The 20,559-nt window shown below is 39.8% G+C and overlaps 1 protein-coding gene across 1 annotated transcript in view; it reads left to right on the top strand.

Annotated features, from left to right (window-relative positions):
- Nucleotides 1-6,828: 6,828 nt before the first annotated feature.
- The window catches only part of esama (endothelial cell adhesion molecule a), a 94,471-nt gene continuing 80,740 nt past the window's right edge, over nt 6,829-20,559 (top strand). The window contains exon 1 of the mRNA XM_079647234.1: nt 6,829-7,244. Within this exon, the coding sequence (XP_079503360.1) occupies nt 7,178-7,244 (67 nt within the window). The 5' untranslated portion in view covers nt 6,829-7,177. The remainder of the gene's footprint in view (nt 7,245-20,559) is intronic.

Below are 20,559 nucleotides of genomic sequence, written 5' to 3'. Positions count from 1 at the left end.
AACAAATGTCTTTCACTTGGGAATACACAGATGGAGTTAGCCAGATATGTGTAAATTACTGTTCATGGTAATTTGAAAACAAATGCCGGTGTCAGACACACACACACACCGAACACCCACACACACACAGAGGCCGGACCGGGACAATAAATCAGGCCAGGAATTATACACCCAGCCAGGCCACTACCAGTTTTTTGTGCCATTTTTCTGGATTTATTTGTCAATATTTACAGCGTTGCTGCCCATAGTGATAGCCCTCTAGTTTAAATCTACTACCCAAAAATAAACATATGGACATGGGTTACTATTTAAAAAAAATTGCAAATCTATTTAGGAACCTATTCATGTGAACATATTTTAAGTGGGGGTGGACCTCAAATCCTATAGGGGTGTCCGGGGGCATGCACGGACATGAATTCATAGATCAAGGCAGACTGGTTTACAGACTCTCCTGTTTTGCGAAATCCGGTGCTTAAACAAATAGCTCTAAACTTCTGGCCGAAATGTCCCTAAAATGAAGTCCGAGTTTGAAATATATCTCAAATAATGTATGCACTGCCTTTTCTCCACATAAACATAACAGTCTGCAATGAAACGGTTGTCTCCTGTGTGCTCCACTTCCTCCTTGGCGCACCGGTAACTTTCTAAAAAATTAAAAAAATAGTCGGGATAACGAGTTAGTATCTTTAGAAATGTTCTTGTGCGCACGAGATACTAACCCGTTATCCTGATTTTTTTTTTCTCTCTCTGTTTTTTTTCTTTTCTTTTCATGTCCCTTTAGGGCAGGGGTTGGCAACCCGCGGCCCACGGGCCGCATGCGGCCCTTTTAGCCCTCTGCTCTGGCTCCCTTGAGCTTAGACAAAAATAAGAAGGAAATAAAATAAAAGTATTTGTAGGACTATTTATATTTTGTTGCACGGTTGAAAATGTTTCGTATCTTGTATTTTGAGGTGATACTGTGACACATAAATAAAAAACAAAACGGTTTTAATTAGGTCAACTAAAATATGCGTCAGATCCTGCTACGGTCCCGCGCGAGCGCCTTTTCTTGGAGGCGCTCGCGCGGGGACCCCCGGCTCGATGAGCAAACTATGGATAAATCAAAGAAAAGTACCGGAGGAACACAGGATTTAATTCTGTGTGGACAGAGTTATATGCTTTCACAGCAAACGATGCTGGTTTACCGGTATGTTTGATATGTCGAGAGAAGTTGTCAACGGTGCTGCCGCCTTTACTTATCGAGGAACAACAAGGGAGAGGAAGACAGCTGACAATCTTCAGTCATAATTCAATGGGGTATGTAATTTATTTCAGAAAACACTTTTTGTTATATTCCATGGAATGCTCTTAACGTCCCGATAGCAATGAATATATGAAATGCTTTGACAATAAATACATACAAAAATGTATCTCTGGAAGCCGTAGCGCTTTAAAAAGCACGACCAATCATTTTAGCCGACCCGGCTAAAATAACTGGATGGCCTACCTGCCTGTCAGCCTTCCATCTGTGCACAAACTTTTCTCGTGGCCTCATTGATGATGCGCGTTCGTGTGTGTTGGAGGAGGGAATCTGTAAGAAAGTCTGAAGGAAGAGGCCTATTTTTTCCGGTTGTGTATCTTCAGATTCTAGCGCACACGAGCTGCTTTCTCCATTCTTACCTACCCTACCTTTAACTCGTTTTAGGGTGCAGCTATATCTTTTATTTATTTCAAAGTGGGCCCATTTTAATAATATTTTTTTTTCCTTCAAATGTGCAGAGGACTCCCCAAGTGCTGTGTTTAATTTATTTTAAAGTAAGCCTGTGTATTATTTGTAATTCTCCTTATAGGAGTTCTGTGTTTCTTATTAGAGGTTAACAGTTTTATATAATGTAATAAATAGCCTAATAAATGCAAAAAAAATGTAGTTTTTGTCTGATATAACAATAAATACAACTTAGCTATCAAGCTATGAAATATGTTTTGCGGCTCCAGAAAAAAAATGTTTGGGGAAAAAGGAGCAAAATGGCTCTTTTGGTCAAAAAGGTTGCAGACCCCTGCTTTAGGGCAATAGTCGAAGCTGCAGCATTGGAGACTGCAGTTTCAGGACCGCATTCCTGGGATTGCACTCCTAGGACCCTAGTTGTTTTGCAACACCGCCACCTAGCGAATTGGATGCCCGCAAAAGTACAACCAGCAAGTCCTGAGTCTCATACACAGCGAGTCTAGACATTGTAATGCTTGTTACTAACGATCTAAACATGCATGAAAATATGTTTTTCTTACAGAAATTAAATTATTATTATTAACAGCAATTTGTTGTTATTATGTTTTTGTTTTTTAATGACAAATGTATTTTGTATGTCAGATTTAAAAAGATAGTCTTTTATATTTGTCTTATCAAATTTGACATACAACGTAAATTAATATATGTATATATATATTGTAGTATAATATATTATCTATTTATAATTGTAAATGTATATTGTATGTAGACATACATTTAGATATTTTGTTAAAAGAAAACAAAAATGTTAATTTAGTTTTTGGGAGAAGGGGTGGTGTGGCGGCTCAATCCCCAGTTACATTTGAGTCGCCGAGAGGCTAAATTTGGCTATAAACTGTGACGCGTTTTCGAAAAGAAAGTCCATATTGAAGAAATATAGTTTTAATGATATTTAATAAACAAAATCAAAACATAGTAACTATGGACAAAACGGTCAACAGAAACAATTACAGCACAAGCTCACCCTCTGTCATGTGCACTCGACATGAAACAGGTGACTTATATAACCAAACCACACCCATGTGACAATTACCGGAAGTGCTCAACAAACAAATAAAGGTGACGTAAACGAGTAATAATAATAATACAAATAATGAACTTGAGCTACAGTAAGTAGCGTTATGGCGGTGGGGGTTACAGGTGGGGTTAAATAAGTGTAAACTTCTTCCCACGCCTTCTCGGATGTGTAATTAGGTAGATCATTTGTTTATATATAATTTGTGAGTCTATAATATTTAGTTTATCAATTTGATACTGCTTACGTTTCTACAGTATCATAATTCATTTCATTATTATATTACACGTTCGAAAGAATTCGAAATAATCAAATCAAATGTGTCTTTGAAGAGGTGCTTGATTACTCAAAAACAAAAACAACTGTTAGTGTGTTTATGCACCTGGCTGCCAAAGATACAAATGCAGTTTCAGTGCAGAATACATTTTTATTTATTTAGAAGACGGGCACAATTTCCTTAATACGGACACGGAATGACCTCTGGAGTCCAGCATGTGTTTGAGTTCCTCTGAACTTTCCTCTGAAAGTGGAGAGGACACTGAGGATTCTTCACTGGGGTGAGGCGCGGTCTGTTGTTCCCTCAGCCACCAGAAAACAGCTCCAGCTGCAGTACCCCGGGAAGCCCTCTTCGGAGTAAAAACCCTCCAAGATTCCTCGCCGTCCACTTCCCCGGTAGCCTGTGCCAACGTCCTTATAAAGATGGTCACATTGAAAGCACCCGGTTTCATTACACAAATAAACAAAAAGGCTAACAGTTGGTTTTGCAGCAAGTCATCATAGGCTAACAGATGACTGTTTCCCTGTAAGACTCACATTTAACACGTGTTGCTTGTTTTGCTGTCCAATTCAATACACCAGAATAGTTGTTAACTTTAAACAAACAACACGATTCACATTACTCACACTCTTACTGTAATTAGTGATTAAATCCACAATTAATGTAGGACACGTAGTTGGGCTTGCCAAAATCACGCTGCAGTTTCATTAAACAAATAATCAAATATGCTAACAGTTTATTTTGCCGAAAGCTATAGCTAACGAATAATTGTTTTTAGTGCCTTTAATACGGTTAGAAGCTATCATAAGCTAACAGGTGATTGTTTGTATTGCCTTAAGACTATCAGTTAACGTTAGCTAATCACACTTCGTATACTGTACAAATAAAACTTTAAAAGCATTTCACATTACTCACACTCTGTGCGTTGTCGTTCATATTCATGTCTCCTACTCGCTAGGTGGCAGTGTAACGAAAAGTGCGGTCCCAGGAGTGCGGTCCCAGGAGTGCGGTCCTGAAACGGCAGTCTCCGACGCTGCAGCTTCACAATACTCCTTTAGGGGCTCCGTAAGTTAGTTAACAATTAATATGACATATCCATATTCTACCGTTTTATTTACACGGTGTGGGTGCAAAACGTTTTCAATGACATAAATTACTTATACATGATAACATGCTTTTTAATAATTGATAGGCCACTTTACTTTTCTTCACAATGAACATGTAATACGTTTTCTTACATGTGTTATAATATCATGCAGGAAACAACAGGATTTTAAAATATTTAATAATCTACATAAGGTTTTAATCCTTGAAGCATCATGGATCAATCTTGTGCTGAGCTGCGAAACAGTATTAGTATTTAATTACTTGTTGAACAAACTGTAGAAGTGAAATGGAAAAGATAATTCACGAGCTGACATAAGAAAAACTTAACTAATCAAAAAGTGTCTATAGATTATGTCCAGAAGCAGCAGGACGGGGTCAATAATCACGTCTCCGGTCTTTACGTATCTAGGGCACGGATGATATCTGCCATAAACCAATAATACTGTTCTGCATGATGTAGATTTCACACATCAGCAATATCCTATTGAGTATAATCTGAAATAATCTGATCATATAAACAATCACACAGTGGTCTTATCGTTATATTTCATTAAAGCATGAAATAATTTCCAAATGCTTATATCCATACATTTCCAGTAAAACTCCGTTGCACACAATGCACACATTTTGTTTTTATGATTTTGTGTCAACAGTTATTGTCCTTGATATTTATTTGTATTTATTTATTATATTATTGATAATACAAATGTTTGTCTGTTGTTGAAGGCACTTGCCACTTTCCTGCTTACAATATTACAAAACCATGAACCCGTACATATAATTAATCGAAGCAAGCAGTTTGTTTGGCCTCCAGGTGTCAGGTTTGCTCATCATATGGTTGGGTTTGTAGTCTTGTTAAAAATCAAGTATTAGGCTCGTGCTTACATTTTTATAGCAACACAATATAAACAGGGCTGTTTTGACAGCTCTCCTCTGAGTTCTGTGTATTTCAGCTGGAAGCCCAGATGAAGATTGCAACAACACAACAAAATCACATGAGGCTTGGACCCTGCTTCTTTGGATTTAATCACAGGGATAACCTTGTTCACCTCTCGTAATTGGGTGATCCTCATGCATTAGCCTCACCCTTGTTGCTGAGGCAACTGGGCAACCTTATAGGATGAAGTAAAGGGCTCTGACCACTGTGGAGAGCACAGGTCACTCCATATTTCTACATCAGGGGTGAGCTCACCTTGGGAATTCACGTCAAGCTGAGTCCAGTGTGTGTGTGTGTGTGTGTGTGTGTGTGTGTGTGTGTGTGTGTGTGTGTGTGTGTGTGTGTGTGTGTGTGTGTGTGTGTGTGTGTGTGTGTGTGTGTGTGTGTGTGTGTGTGTGTGTGTGTGTGTGTGTGTGTGTGTGTGTGTGTGTGTGTGCGTGTGTGTGCTGCAGACCCACACCTCTTCACACATGATGGAACAGGAGCTGACGGTCTGCAGTTGTGTTGGTTTGGAAAAAGGCTTACTGATGAAAAGCTTGAGCCAGGGTATTTGAAAATGGCAAATTGCACACGAGTGTGTCCGCCTAGTATTTAATGAAACACACTTTTGCTCTATATCTTTTATAAAGACAATTTCAGGTCATAACAAGTAGCCTAGTTGGTCAGACATTTAAGCTTTAAATAAGATGGTGAAATGTAGCCTATATGGCGCGTATTTTTAATAAACCATAAGCGTTGGTGGGACCATAATAACTTATCTATACACAGATACATGTGATTACTGTCTTATATGTTCATGTGTTTGAGGAACAAAATACACGGAAATCGTTTTTAACAGGTAATATTTTTAGTTTAATGGTCACTGTTTTGTGAAATTGACTCAGAAATACTCCCAACATTGTACGTTAATCAGCTTTGCACGGTACCGCTGCTAGCCAGAGGACAGGTGAAAGAAGCTGTTTCTACAACAAGGTGAAGGGAAAGACCTTTCCTGTCAGACTGAGAGGCTCAGATAACTACAGCTCAGTGAGGTAAAGGAAACTGAGTGTTTAGATAGTTAACTTTAGTCCAAGTTATCTCAGTCGGTTTCAAACGGTTTGGTCACGATTTATGTAAACAAATATTTCCTAGGCACACCTTCATATGATCAATATAGTTATAAAACAATAAGAGAATAAATGAAAAACAGTTATGAAATAGGCCTACTAGTAAAACAAGAATAGGCCTACAGTTTAAAAGGGGAGTGATTTGTAAAATATCCATAAAGAAAAAGAAATTCTGTTTACAGTTCTGTTTCATTTGGGTGTTGAGAGATGTATCCATATAGATCTCTTAATTTTGCTCTCAAAGTGCACCAGATTGATGCTTTTAACTTTGATATTTAAAAAAAATCTCACTCCAAGTTGAACTCAAAGGCTGGCAGGCCTGGGTGTACCTGTGAGTCAAGCTATAACATTTGAGCAGGAAAAGAACGGATGTCAATAAAATGTTCCTTACAAAATAAAAGCGGACTGTCACGATAACCGTTCGCTAGAACTGTGTATGTAAAAATGTTTTATTTTGAAGGACATCACCGGAACTCATCATGATTATTAAGGTAAGATGGTACTGCTCCTCTGTCCCTCTCTCTCTCTCACTCTCTCTCTCTCTCTCACACGCACACGCACACGCACGCACACACACGCACGCACACACACGCATGCACACACACACACACACACACACACACACACACACACACACACACACACACACACACACACACACACACACACACACAGAGAGAGTTATACTCGCTGGTGTAGCAGATGCAGCTGAGCGTTAAGAAGAGTAGAAGAAGAAGAGCGGTTACAGACCTCCAGTGTCCGCTGTGCTGATCCCACTCTACTCTCACCATCTCAGCTGGGTCAGGAGGATTCCCGCCGCTCTGTGGGACCGACCGGCTCCTCATATTTCCTCACCCCAAGTGTCCCTTACCTTCCGCGGCTGGCTCTGTGCTGGGCTCGGGGGGAGACACCTGCCAGACTGAGCCTGCGGCGGACAGAGTCACAGAGCCGGTGAAAGACACTAACAACCATGGAGCTCTCCAACACTTCCAGGAAACTTCCTCTTCTTGCACTCACCTTTCTGTGGGCGCTCTCAGGTCAGTGTCAGCTCATTCCATAGCTCTCCTTAGCGTCAGAAGCACTAGACTGTATGAATTGCTGGGGGAATTGTGTTCCGTGACATTTTAGAGATAGAAATTACAATTTTGTAACTTCCAGGTGGACAACAAAAAGTACAGTTGCTCCATTTTAAAACGAAATGAGACAGATAAATAGAACATTTATTAAAATATGTTAATACCAATAAGAAGTTAAAGTCAGACTGTGCAATACAAAGATAAAATAAAATAAAGATATGTGTTTAAATATATAAGAAGTCAAAGTAAAAGGATCAATACAATATGTAATACATTACAAATATTATTTAGACATAATACAGTGGTGTATAGTGTTTAGTTCTTGGGTCAGTGCCTGATGCTCCTTGTATGTTTTTCACCAAATAAAATACTTAATTTGCTAAATATGTCAAATATTTCATATAATACAGTTTTTTGGACATGTTGAATATATGCTACATGCATTCAACAAATCTGACATTTTCCTTTGGTCTATCAGCAAATCAAAGCTGAAGTCTATCTGAGAGTTTTTTCAGCATTGAATGCCCAAGTGTACTTATATTAATATCTCCAGACAGTCTATTCTTTAATACGTGGGGTGTATTCCTGTGATGAATGGTATTGAAATTATCTCGACATTATTCACCATGGCTTAATAACTAATGAGTAGATGACATTAGGCTGTGTTTCTGGGGGTTCTCTCTGTGTGTGTGCCGCAGGATGAAGCTCGATTTAAAGCTGGAACACCTGTTTGTTTTTCACAGGATTTGAAACAAGTGTGTTACACATGATTATGTCTTCCAGGGAATAATCCCTTTATAGCTGCTGTAACATTGGCTCAGCCGCCACTCTCTCTAGCAATGTATTAAACTCCTACTATGACTCATATATTACAGGCAGCCTACTTTCCCCGTCAACTCTCTGATTAAAAAATTGGGGCACAGCACGGCTGTATGAGTATTTTGCAAATATTTTAAGGAAAGAGCAGTTTTAAATGATAAATCGGGTAAAAAAGTGTTTTCTTGAGGGGAGCATTTTACAGAAAAAGAATCCTGTGGTTTTTAAATCCTTGAGAGTTGTGCTTGGCTTTATGAGAGGCAGAAACTTGAAGTCAAATGTAGTCTCATTCAACAGGCTGCATAACTTGAGGTCATATAAAGCCACATGCCTCTGATCTGACAGAAAAACATCCTTAAATAGCCACAACGGATTGCTGTAAATTCATATTCATCTGGTCTGTCATTCCTCTTTAACGGAAACGACATTTTTCATGGATGTCCAGATTTACGTCTCTAAAATTGACTTGGATGTAGACTTCTCTCACAAACTGTCCTGCGTCGATATAGGTGGAAAAAACTGAGATATCGATTGAAGTTAAGCTGCTCCAGGTGAGTGTGTGTTAGTTCATTCAGCCTGTGAGACAGCAGGAGCTTCACATGTTGACTGCTCTCATCTGAAGCCACTGTGTTCTATAGCGCTGTTGCCAAAACAATCACATGCGCTGACACGGTTAATCCCAGGCTGCCTGTTACTCAGAGGCAGGGCTGTTACCTGGGAAATGTTCCATTTACTAACATGCTTTAGACGCCTTAAGGCATTTCAAGGACTTATTGCTAGTAATGTCTCCTACCTGAGGTTTAACAGCAGGCTGTGATTCATGTCAGACAGGACATCAGGACAATACAACCACGGTGCTGACCTTGACCTCAACATTTGACTGGCCATCAATCGCCCTGCAGGTGTGTCCTGAAAACACTCAGTAGTCAGACACAGGGAGGAAACAGCCATGAATAGCAGCCTGTGGCAACAGGAAAGCTCCTTCAGCTCCTGATGGAGCCGAGTGCCTCAGAGCCGGAAGTGAGCAAACGTCCTCCAACGAACAAGACCTTTGGTGTTTCAGTCTGAAATCAGAGAAGTGGAGGAGGTTGGATGTTGACGTTAGACGAGAAAGAGCGGGATTTCGGTCCGATAAAAATAAAATATCTTCATGAAATTTAAAATGAAGACCTTACTGGAAAAACTGAAAGATTGACTTTAATAAACTGATTTTTTAAATTTTGATATTTAAAAGCAATAACTTTAAGTTGAACCTTCTATTTTTGTTAACATAATAAGTTTAATTGAGGTAGTTTGACTTTCTTACCTGTATACTACGTTTTTGAGAAGATTTTTGTTCTATATACGGTTTTAGTAATTATTCAAGTGAAATCACCATTTGATCATAAGCTTTGGAAGTGTGAGTAACTGCTGCATTTCCTAATCCTATACCATACATGTAATGTTCGGGGGTTAGTTGGTGTGACAAACAAGACATCTGATGATGCCCAAATGGGCTTTAGTATTTGTGATGTGCCATTTTCACTGCTTTCTGAACGCATTTAGACCCATAGGCTGTAGAAAATGTGGGGGGGTCTCAGAGACTTCATCATAGTTTTCTAAAGCTAAATGTGGTTGGCTCTATATCCCGTGAAACCTCATGTCTTTGTCATTATGTTACTAATCTCTTCTCCGTTTTATAACTATATAAATAACCCTAACCCTAATTTTTGCATCTCATGTATTGCTCCTCTGTGGACGTTTATTTTTTGTTTTGTTGTATTCATTTTGACGAAATGTGAACAGTCACTCCAAACAGAGGAGCTGCCACTTATATCAATACGTCAATCTAAGTTTGATTCCACTGGGGTCATGTAAATACCTTAATCTAATTATATTTCTTAATTAAAACCATATTCAGAGGATTAATGCTGTCATTAAAGGATGTGGAGCAGCGCAGTATTAGCTGCATATTTAAATTCCTGCTTTGACCTTTAAAGATCAAGTTAAGGCTATTTATCAGAGGTTTGCTCCAGATTCACACTTACTGCTATTTTGAAGTGTTCACACACATTCATATTGAAATGGTTGAAAGAGGCATATGAGTAACATAGCTAGTAGCTGGTTACTTGGATATGTGTTGAACTGTTGTTGCCACACTGAAAAAATTGATTCCTCGACTTTAATTTAATGTGTTTAAGTTTCACATAAATGTATTACGGTTAGTTGAAAGTATATAATATAAAAAAATGAAGTTGAACCTAACGTTTTTTATTTAAACTTAATATGATTGTTTTCAAGTAACCTAATACAGTTATGTGAAATCTGTTGACATTATACATTTAATTTAATTTATTTATAGAAGGACCATGCATACAAAAACATTAATCTCAGCAAAGAGAAGAGATGCAATATGCCAGATTATAGCTGATAGCTAATTTCCATCTGTGGTCCTCAGACAGGTTCATAACAATCAATAAAAATAATAACATTGCATGATCTCTATCAGTCAAACAATTTTAAAACCTGATTTAAGTACTGCTCAATAAATTAATACATAGTACACTTACATGATCTCGGTCACTCAAATAATTACAAAGCCTGATTTAAATACAGGTTACGAACATAATACTTAGTACACTTCAAATACACTTAAATAAAAATAAAATATCTAAGATATGACAATACAGTTCAAAAAAAAAAAAGGTTTAAAAAACTCAGATTACAGTGTAATTAATGTTGGCATGACTGGTTGCTTAATATCATTTTTTTTCACCATGGGAAAACGAGTTAAAATCAGTACAGGTTTTAAGTTCAACTGGAAGAGTATTCCAGTGCTTGATGGCCGTAAACGAAAATGCTGATTGTCCAAAGGCAGTGCGCCTCAGAGGGATGGTTAGATCTGCATTTGATGAAGATCTGGAGTTTCTGCAACTCTGCTCATGGCGAAACTGAAAAAAGCCTCTCAATGGTGGTGTTGTAGAATTGTGAATGATTCTGAATACCAATCGAACTCGGGAAAATAGAACAAGACTATCAAAACTGAAAAGTTTGTATTTGGACACTATATTGCAATGATGGTGTTGTAATGACTTTCTATCCATAACTTTTAAGGCTTGTTTATAAAATTTACACATGAATTAAAGTCAACGTTTCAGTATTTTCAGTGCATTTCAAGCTGAATTATTTGGACTGTTGTTGAGACAAACAAGATTGTGTCAGGCCGACTTGGGCTGTAAGAATCTGGGATGTGCAGTTTTTAAAGTCTTGACCCGTAGACTGTTTAAAACAGTCACCCATAGATGTATTAAGAGCTGTTGTGAAGCTCAATATGGGTGTGTCCAGCCGACACCATCTTCTCAGTCCTGACTCCGCCTAACTCCCGGCTGGACAAAAAGTTGGCCAATAGGTGGAGCTGAGGCGGGCAGGGTGACGCAACAGAGCAGACATGAGTGACCCACCTTTCAATCATAATGGCCACACCCTAATGATGCATAACTTTGAGCCTTATGATAATTTGTATTTGTGGTAAGAAAAATCACTACTCTGTACAGTTTTCACAGATAGGGAAATAAGCTATAGAGATGTTTGTGTGTGTGTGTGTGTGTGTGTGTGTGTGTGTGTGTGTGTGTGTGTGTGTGTGTGTGTGTGTGGGTGCGTGTGCGTGTGCGTGTCTAACAATGCATTTCCATGAGCACACATTTGTTGCAGCTTATCAGAGGCCAGTTGTTGGTGGCTCTGTGTGTAAGCCGTGCCTTATCTTCTGTACCATTACTCTTCTATTCTGAACACACCAGCTGGCAAAAGAACATCTTCATTCTTTTTCCAGGTGTGTCCCACAATGGACTTAACTTATTTAACAAGGTCAAACCATACAAGCTTCAAAGGCTCCATTGGGATGGGATGGGATGGGGGTGTAGAAATCTGTGCTGCCACTGCTGATTTTCTGTGGCAATTCTCAGTGATTTGGAGTAGGGAACTAGAGGGTTGAAAGCGTTATTTTTAGTATTGTTTTAACACGGGGCCATTTAGGGCCCTGATGCTCCCCCCATGCCTTAAAGCTTATCATTCTCACACTCTATATATGAATATATGAGAACATTGGTTTGTTTCTGGTTTCACTCCCTATTGTTACCCTGACAACACTTTATCCCAAAATATAAAATATGTCCCCTGAGACTGGCAAAGGGAGGGCCATGGAACGCAGTTTGCCCAACCTACGACTATTGCCTTATCTCTAATTGCCTATTTCTTAGAATAATACCAAGTGGATGTGCAGCAAAGCCCCTTTCCACTTTAGCCGGGATTAAAGCGGGCTGACGCTCCTCCTGATGTGTTCCCAGCAACTGGTGCAATTTTGATTTGAGGAAGGAGATTGAGGGATTTATCAGTTCCTACGTAATGACACAGAAATACATCAGTGTACTTTTCCTCCCCAGCGAGGCAGTTTGCTGTCCAATCGTCAGTACGTGTAAATGTGCCTGTGCCTCTTGTAATCCCATGAACATCCACTGACACTCTGTACAGGGCCCAGGAGAACAAGAACCTGCAGGAGATTAGTGCGGGTCCAACATCACAGCAATGGATAAAGGTCCAGAGCGGACAATCTTAACATGTTTCTCAATTTTTTTAAATAAAATTCTTTAAAACAATACATTTTTGCGTTACATCACATTTCATTTAGCTGTTACTTTTATCCAATGCCATCCATGAAGATACAAACTCATAAAAGCAAGAGTACTGCAGCTCAGTGTCGATTCTAGAACAATTGTACTGGGGGCGAGGGGGCGTGCTGGGGCCTGTTATTTTATGAGGGGGGCACATTTAATGCGGGACAAACGAGACGAAGAGAGTGATCAAGATTTCAAAATGTTTAGTACAATATGAAGTTATAGTGCACAGAAACCCATACAATTTTCATTTTCATTTGTCCCGCTCATGGTACGCAAAATCAAATGTACAATAATTGCCAACAAAACATGACTCTACCAAAACACCATTGAGCGAAAAGGAGCAGGGAGAAGAATACAATCTTATGTGACCTGCCCCTTTCTAAAAAAAACAAAATAAATACAAATAGCAATAACAGCATTATGATTTGTTTCAGTAACAGTAAAAACATTTAAATGATACTATTGAAAACAAAACACATTCCTGTTGAACCCGGCTCAAATGACAGCATAGTATTTGCTTCAAGACTATCACGGGTGGTACTATCATACACTCTTCTTGCTTTTGCCCCCCCACAGAACCATCAATGTTTTAGCTAACCGCCAAACCACTGTATGACAGTGCTAAGAAGTGGGAACAGTCACTTTAAACAGAGCCACCATGTACATCTTTACGTCATCTTAGTTTCTGATTAGGATGGGGGTCATGTAAACACCTTAATCTAATGATAATACCCTAATTAAAGTCATAATTACAGGATTAATGCTATGATTAAAGGATGTAGAGCAGCGTAGTATAAGCTGCATATTTAAAATGCTGCTTTGACCTGAGGAGGAGGCTAAAGAGGCTAACTATTAGAGGGTCGCTCCACATTCACAGACTATTCTTAAATATAAACACACATTCATATTTAAATGCGTATCCTCACAGCGAGAGCCGCCATTAGATGAGGAGGAGCTGTGTCTCTCAGCTGTGGGTTGTCCCCTGCTCTCTCCAATGTCTCTGCTCCATCCGTGGACGCAGGAGGAAGACGGCCTCCTCTCAGGGGTCATGAGAAAGCCACTGGGCGACTTTCCCAACACTGGGCCCTGGCCTGGGGACTCTTAAAGGCACAGACACATGTTTACATCTTTCTCTTCCTCTTCCCTCTTTCTCTCTGTCGGTCCCTCCCCTCAAAAAAAGAAAAACCCAACACCCTACAGATATGGGCATAGTGGCTGTTTGTGGGTGTTTTTTCTATCCATTGATTGATGCCTGGTAAGTTGATAGAAATTTCCAGTGTACAGTAAAACATTCTTTTGTGTATTGTTTTGCATACGGGTTACATAAACAGAGTGATTACCAGCTGATGTTTGCTTGAAGCAGAAAATAGTTTTCCTCAACAAGTCATTATGGTTAATATATAAATAAATGCATAGTGTAGTATAGAAGACATTATAATGGTTTCTGTAGGGTTTGCCCTAAGTCATAATAAAGGCATGTGCTGCTGAATTACACACACATAACTGTAGAAAATTACAGCGTCAGCCTCATGCCGTCTTAATGCAGGGTTTGCTGTGGTGCTGCTGGAGCCAGGCTTAGACAGTTCACTGGTTAATGACTGTTTACAGCCAATAGAGCCGCAGGAAGATTATCAGCTGGTTTTCAGACCGGTCGGGGCGCTCCGCTGTGTTCTCTCTCTCTTCACGTCAGACTGCTGATTTACCTTGAATAAAAACTGATAATAGGTCCCTGACTTGCTACTGACTTCATCCCATAATATAGGATAAAGATAAAGGTGACATCAGGATGTTCAGTTTGTTACTCCTTAACACATGTGGTATCCAGCAGATCAGTGGAGCAGTGGAAACACAAGAGGAATGACAGCACTGCTGTTTTTAGTAATTGTGACCATACTAAACAACATGAATAATTAAATGCGCGAGCCAACAACTGCATGGCTTTTGGGTAAAACAAGCCGATTTATACTAAAGAACTGCAAGGTCTGACACTGTCATGTAATGAAGACAAAAGTATTTCATTTTTGGTCCAATAAAAGTGAAATAAAAAGTATTGATTGCATATTATCTGTGACAAATACCAATAGAATGATACATGTTCTAATTGGTGTTCTGTTGAACTGTCGGCAACCACACGTTTATTGTTCTACATTTTTTTCAATTTTCTGCAAAAACCAAAAACATTAATGTACATGTAATGACATTCACCTAACATGCATAACATCTATTTAGCAAAGGGTTTTGTTTAATGTGATTTATTCTGATCTCATTTTGACACTGATCAAAAATTAGCTTTAAAAGATTGAAACATAGTTACAGGGCTCATGTATTTTGAAATAAAAGCTTTGTTTACCATATAACCTATGTCCTCAGAAAGAGGGTGAAATATTCACTCTTTGTGGTGAATATATGTTGTGTAATTTTCCTGTAATTTTCAGTTGAAGAGCCGTGTCTGATATCTAATGGGTTTTGAAAGGGTCTCCTAAGGTCGAGTTTTGTATAATCTTACCCAGCCACGGGGTCCACAGTTACCAAAGCCGGGGGTAGAGGAGCCCTGATTTGGCTGAAGGCCTCCCAGCATCAGGCCCCCAGTCAGCTGAGATGCTGCTGAGAGAAGGCGTCCTGCTTCTGGTGCCACTGACAGATGTTGCAGGCTAAGGTCAACAACAAGCGCAGCCACATATCCTTCTAAACCTGTCCTTCAGAAAAAAAAGTTAATAAAGCTGCTGACAGACGGGAATTGAGGGCATGAGCTTAGACAAGATAGGCTATGTTAAATGATTCTTACTTGTAGGTATTTAGGTGGGGCTGGGTTAGAGTCTGATGCCTTAACGACTTCAGGGACATAATCCTGGTTGTCTTCTTTAAGTGTTTGGGCAGCTCATAATCACACTCTGTAAACATGTATCCATTTGTGAGCTGCTGCATTGTTTTTTTCCATTTCCACTCCTGCTTTCTTAAAGGAACTGTTCCATCTGATCTTTGAGATATCATGCACTTAATCATAATTAGTTATAGCCGTTTGTCGTTTTAGCTGGCGCTGCCCGCTGTTTGAGCCGGCTTAAATGAGAGGGGAGCTGAAGTTTTCTGTACCCTGTTGTTTGCAATGAGAGAAAGAGATGGGTACAATATTTGATAACAGATTTAGTACCATCTGAGCTTATTGTATTTTATCATTTTGGATGTTTTGATTGGTCATTTTTCACAATTGCACACAGACGAGGTGAATAACACACAGCAGAGTGCATAAGGATCAGATTTATTTTAGATGATACAATTATTTAAATATTCACAAGCTGCCAAGCGCTGATATTTAGCATCTACTCAGAACATCTGTGCTGATACATTTTTCATGAAGCTTAATAACCCTAATTGTATCTTTCATAAAACATTTGAAGTACTTTGTATTAGTTAGTTAGTTTCAACAAAGTAATCGATGTGAGGAGATGATAGATGTAAGCCTTTTATACTGGTTGGCGTGTCTCACAACTATATAGTGTATTGCTTCATGGATGCCACACTCAGACCCATGTAGTTCTTCTGTCACCTGAGTGTGGAAATAAAATGTCTGTGACATTAGCAAAAATGTAATTACAGTGACCAAATGAAATCCATACAGAGTAATCATGTATGAGATGACACTGGCAGCAAGCAGCTATGTGGAAAAAGTCATTATAGTCACACTATTAGGCAGGGGTCTTCAGGGCATCAGAACTGTTTCCTCAGTGAGGCAGAACGAGGGAAGAAGAGCCGTTATAAAGACAGGAGGGGACACAAGTAAGGTTTATGCCTTCTATACGCTGCTGAGGGAGAAATCCCTCCCTGATGCTGATATCATTCATTAGCACCATGGCCTGCGCTCTCAGGAGGGATGTTTGATGGAGTGTTGAAACTCTATTTTAGGGGGGTTTGCAGCTTAGGAGGTCCAATCGGAAGGTCAGTGGTTCCATATCCAACCCCCCGCAGTCAACATGTGGTAGTGTCCTTAGGCAACACACTGAACCCCAAATTGCTCCCTATGGCATGGGCAACGGTGTGTGAATGTTAGCTTCCCTCAGGCACCTTGTCTGGCTGCCTCTGCCTCTGCCTCTGTGTGAATGGGTGAATATTGAAAGCACCTAGAGGGGTCACAAAGAATGGAATAGCGCTGTATAAAATACAGTCCTTTTACCATTTCACTTGACTCTACTAAATCCTCCCTCGAATACTTAGTGATTTTCTACATTGAGTCATTGACCACAAGAAAATGAACCACAAAGAATAACAGCGGGTTCCTTGTATTTAGATATTAATATTACTGTCACTACTAATATTATTGTACACATTACATTACATTTAGCCTACACTTTATTCAAAGCGACTTACCATGTGCAATAAACCTTAACGATATAAACTCAAAGCAACGAGAAAAATGCGGATATATTCACTTATGTTCTGGTGCATTAGTTTCAAATGGGCTCAGCTCTTCAAGTGCAATTTTTTGCAGATCCTTCCACCATTTGGGAGGCAGGATATCAAATAGGTGTGTTTTCCTTGATTGTTACCTTGGTCCCACTTGCAGTGAGCTGATTGGCTGATGTATGTGAAGTGCAAATGCTGGAGTGTATGGTTTAACCTGGATGTACGCAGTACATGTAAGAGAGGCACTGATGTAGCACTCTCTGTCTCAGTCTGTGAGAAGCAGGGCTCTGCGTGTGTGACTCTCTTAAGGTCAGTTTGATCAGAGGCCTGTTTAAGGGGAGTGAACCAGAGTTCTACCCCCTTCTCACACTGTGGATGACGCACAGTGGTTAATCGAGCACACCCCTACAACCATTTGTACAGTTTTTTTGCATTGCTGTGCTGACAATAGAAGCAGACGTGCATTCGGAAGGATGTTTGCCGTGCAGTATCATAAATTAGTGTCAGAATTTCTGAGATATGCCCTAATGCTTAGAAGGCATAGATTTGAAGGATTAGTCAAATTAAGATCTATTTCAAGCATTCAAAAGCTCAGCAACACATTTGATATGTCTACATTTCACTCTAGAGAGAAGCATCAGGCATAAGTGATATATATATTTGAGAAATAGTTTGACGTTCTGCGAAATACACATCGTTTTTTCCTTGACAAAACATCATTAAACATGAGCATAGAAATTGTTTATAAAAAATGAATACAAAGACAATCAAATATTTGGGCATACATCTCTTCTGACCCTTTGTGGCAGTGTTCCTGCACAAGGACATCCATCTCTCCTGGGTAGAAAGTCTGGATTCTTCTTTCCATCACCAAATCTCCAGAAGAGCATGGCACTCAAGAAGCACACTGGACTAAAAGTCGGTTCACTGTAATCGGCCATCAATAGCTTAATAGCATAAGAGCTTTACTGAAAACATTCTGTAGTCCACTTCCAAATGCAGCAAAGGTCTTTCAACGACCTTCATGTGGCGCATCGTTAGCTGAACTTAGCTGTGCACTCCCTCAACTAAAAGCAACAGGATTTTCCATTGGATTTTGGAATTTATAAATAATCTCTGTGGCAAACAAACATGTATGATAGTTACATGTTTTGTACAGCAGGATCATCTCCAAATTTTAACAGCACTTTTGTAAAAGTTGCAATTGCAGAAGTAAAAAGCTAACGTAAGGCTATAAGGGAACTACAGCACGGTCACATGACTACACGTCAACACCGCTAAGCTAAAGGTGGCTAATGTTCTTTCGTCTCTTTTAGACACTTGTTAGCAACTGCCGATTTTGAGGCACATAGAAGCTTCAGAAATTCACCAGTGGGGTATTCACTGACATATTGTATGTTACAGACCTTTTATTCTGGCATATAATCGAGAACTCTCTAATACCGTTAACTCTGAAACAAGGAAGCCCAGAAGTGGTGAACTCATTTCCGGGTTTAGCACTCATTCCTGCACCCCTCTATTAGGTCAGTCCCACAGTCCAGGAGAGCAGTCCCATCTGCATTATCAATGACTGGACCAATAATCCAGCCACTTCAAAATCACACCTTAGATAGTAGAAGAAAAGAGAGAGTCACTGTCTCTAGATAACCAGCCAGACACCGCACGCACCACACCAATGGTCTCAGAGCTCATCCCACATGATGTGAGATATGACTGAAGCATTTCATAAAGGACGTAAATCATTTGCCCAACAGGAGAAGTAGCATTAATCCCCCGTTATTTCACTGTCTTGTGTCTGTGGTCTTCCAGAGAGCAAGACCTCCTGTCACCTCAGCACTGATTGCATTAAACACCCCCCCTCCCCGCACGAATAACATAACATGTGTTACTGTTTATTTTTTAAGAGATACAGATCTGTTGAGAATATTTCATCCTTTTCATTCATAAAGTACATCCCCTTTTTCGTCCCTCTCCTTCTGCTCTTCTCTGCAAGCATCTCTTCGTGTCTTCCATCAACAATATTACATCCCCCCCTCCCGTTCCTTTTCTCTTTATCCTTTCTTCTAATCCTCCTCCTCCTCCTCCTCCTCCTCCTCCTCCTCCTCCTCCTCATATTCCATCCCATCTCTCCTGAGGGTTACAGCTCCAGCATCTCATCAGCATCAGAGTGTAGGGTCAGCCAGCAGGGTTAGAGCAGAGGGGCTTTGTTTCACTAGTGTGTGTGTGTGTGTGTTTTCCCTCCTTTAGCCTTTCCCCCTCAGCCCTTAATACTTCATTGCCAGTTCAGATCATTTCTCCCTCCATCTCTCCTTCCATCTCTCCTCTCCCTCTGTGGGAGGTGTGTGTAATTATAATCTCTTATCTATTTTTCTGTCACACACAACTACACTTGTGGAGATCTTAGTTAATGTCATCATCTCTGATAATAGCTCAGAGGTTCAGCCCCCCCACCCCTATTACCCCCATCTTCACCACGCTCCAGCACATATAATTTAATTGCTATTTATTGAAAACATCTCCCACATTGCTCACCTCCCCTGGCTGATACCCCTCTCCCACAGACAGTTATTGGAGTGGATATGTTTCAATGTGCTGCTAATACAGGGATCCCTGCCAACAGATTCATCATTGGATTTCTCTTTCTTCATTTTTTGTCCATGTGACAGCAGCCCTCAGAGAAAGCATGTGTGCTTTCTGTCTATCAGTCACACAAACCACTGTATTAACACCCCTGTCATTTCCACAACAAGTCCTACTAATGAAACCATTGGTCTGTTCCAAAGAAAGCGTTACATATCAGTGAACTTTAATGCAAACTAATTATAATGTGACAATGATATGTTTAAGGTTTGGGTACACGATGTTTACAAGGTGGGCAAAGTTACAGAGTGTGTCAGCTGCATTGCTCTGTGTTCTAGACGTCATGTGTTCTGGCTCAGTATTGTGTGTAAAGCATAATGTCTCAATAGTGCAAGCGTTAAAAAGAAGATACACTTGAAATGTAAAATCAAGCCTGGGGTCATTCGACCAGTTTGAGCTGTTACGTTGCCTATGTTAAAGGTTTGAGTGATTCAAATAACTGCGTATCAGAAGCAACATGAGACAGACGACTGTGAAACATATCCTGTGCAGTAAAGCAGTTTCACTTTTTAGGTGTTTTAGGCTCAAAAACAACACAGAAGTTATATTGGTTGTGTTCAGGCCACCAGAAAGTGAGCCGGACGTTGAAGCAAATCTGCGTAGTGGCCAATCGACGGCATTACAACTTCTGTGTCAGTCAGTCAGTCAGTCGTCAGCCGATCTTTTCTTTTAATGAAATCAACTGCCCAGTAGGAAAACTTGTATAGCCCTTATCTCAATCATTATGGTCACAACATTTTAAAATGCATTAAAAGCCGAATCAAATTATT

This window comes from Notothenia rossii, assembly GCF_949606895.1.
Source record: "Notothenia rossii genome assembly, chromosome: 9".
In the NCBI taxonomy this organism is placed as follows: Eukaryota; Metazoa; Chordata; class Actinopteri; order Perciformes; family Nototheniidae; genus Notothenia; species Notothenia rossii.
Note: the sequence above shows the minus strand (reverse complement) of the source record. Positions and strands in the feature narration are given on the sequence as shown.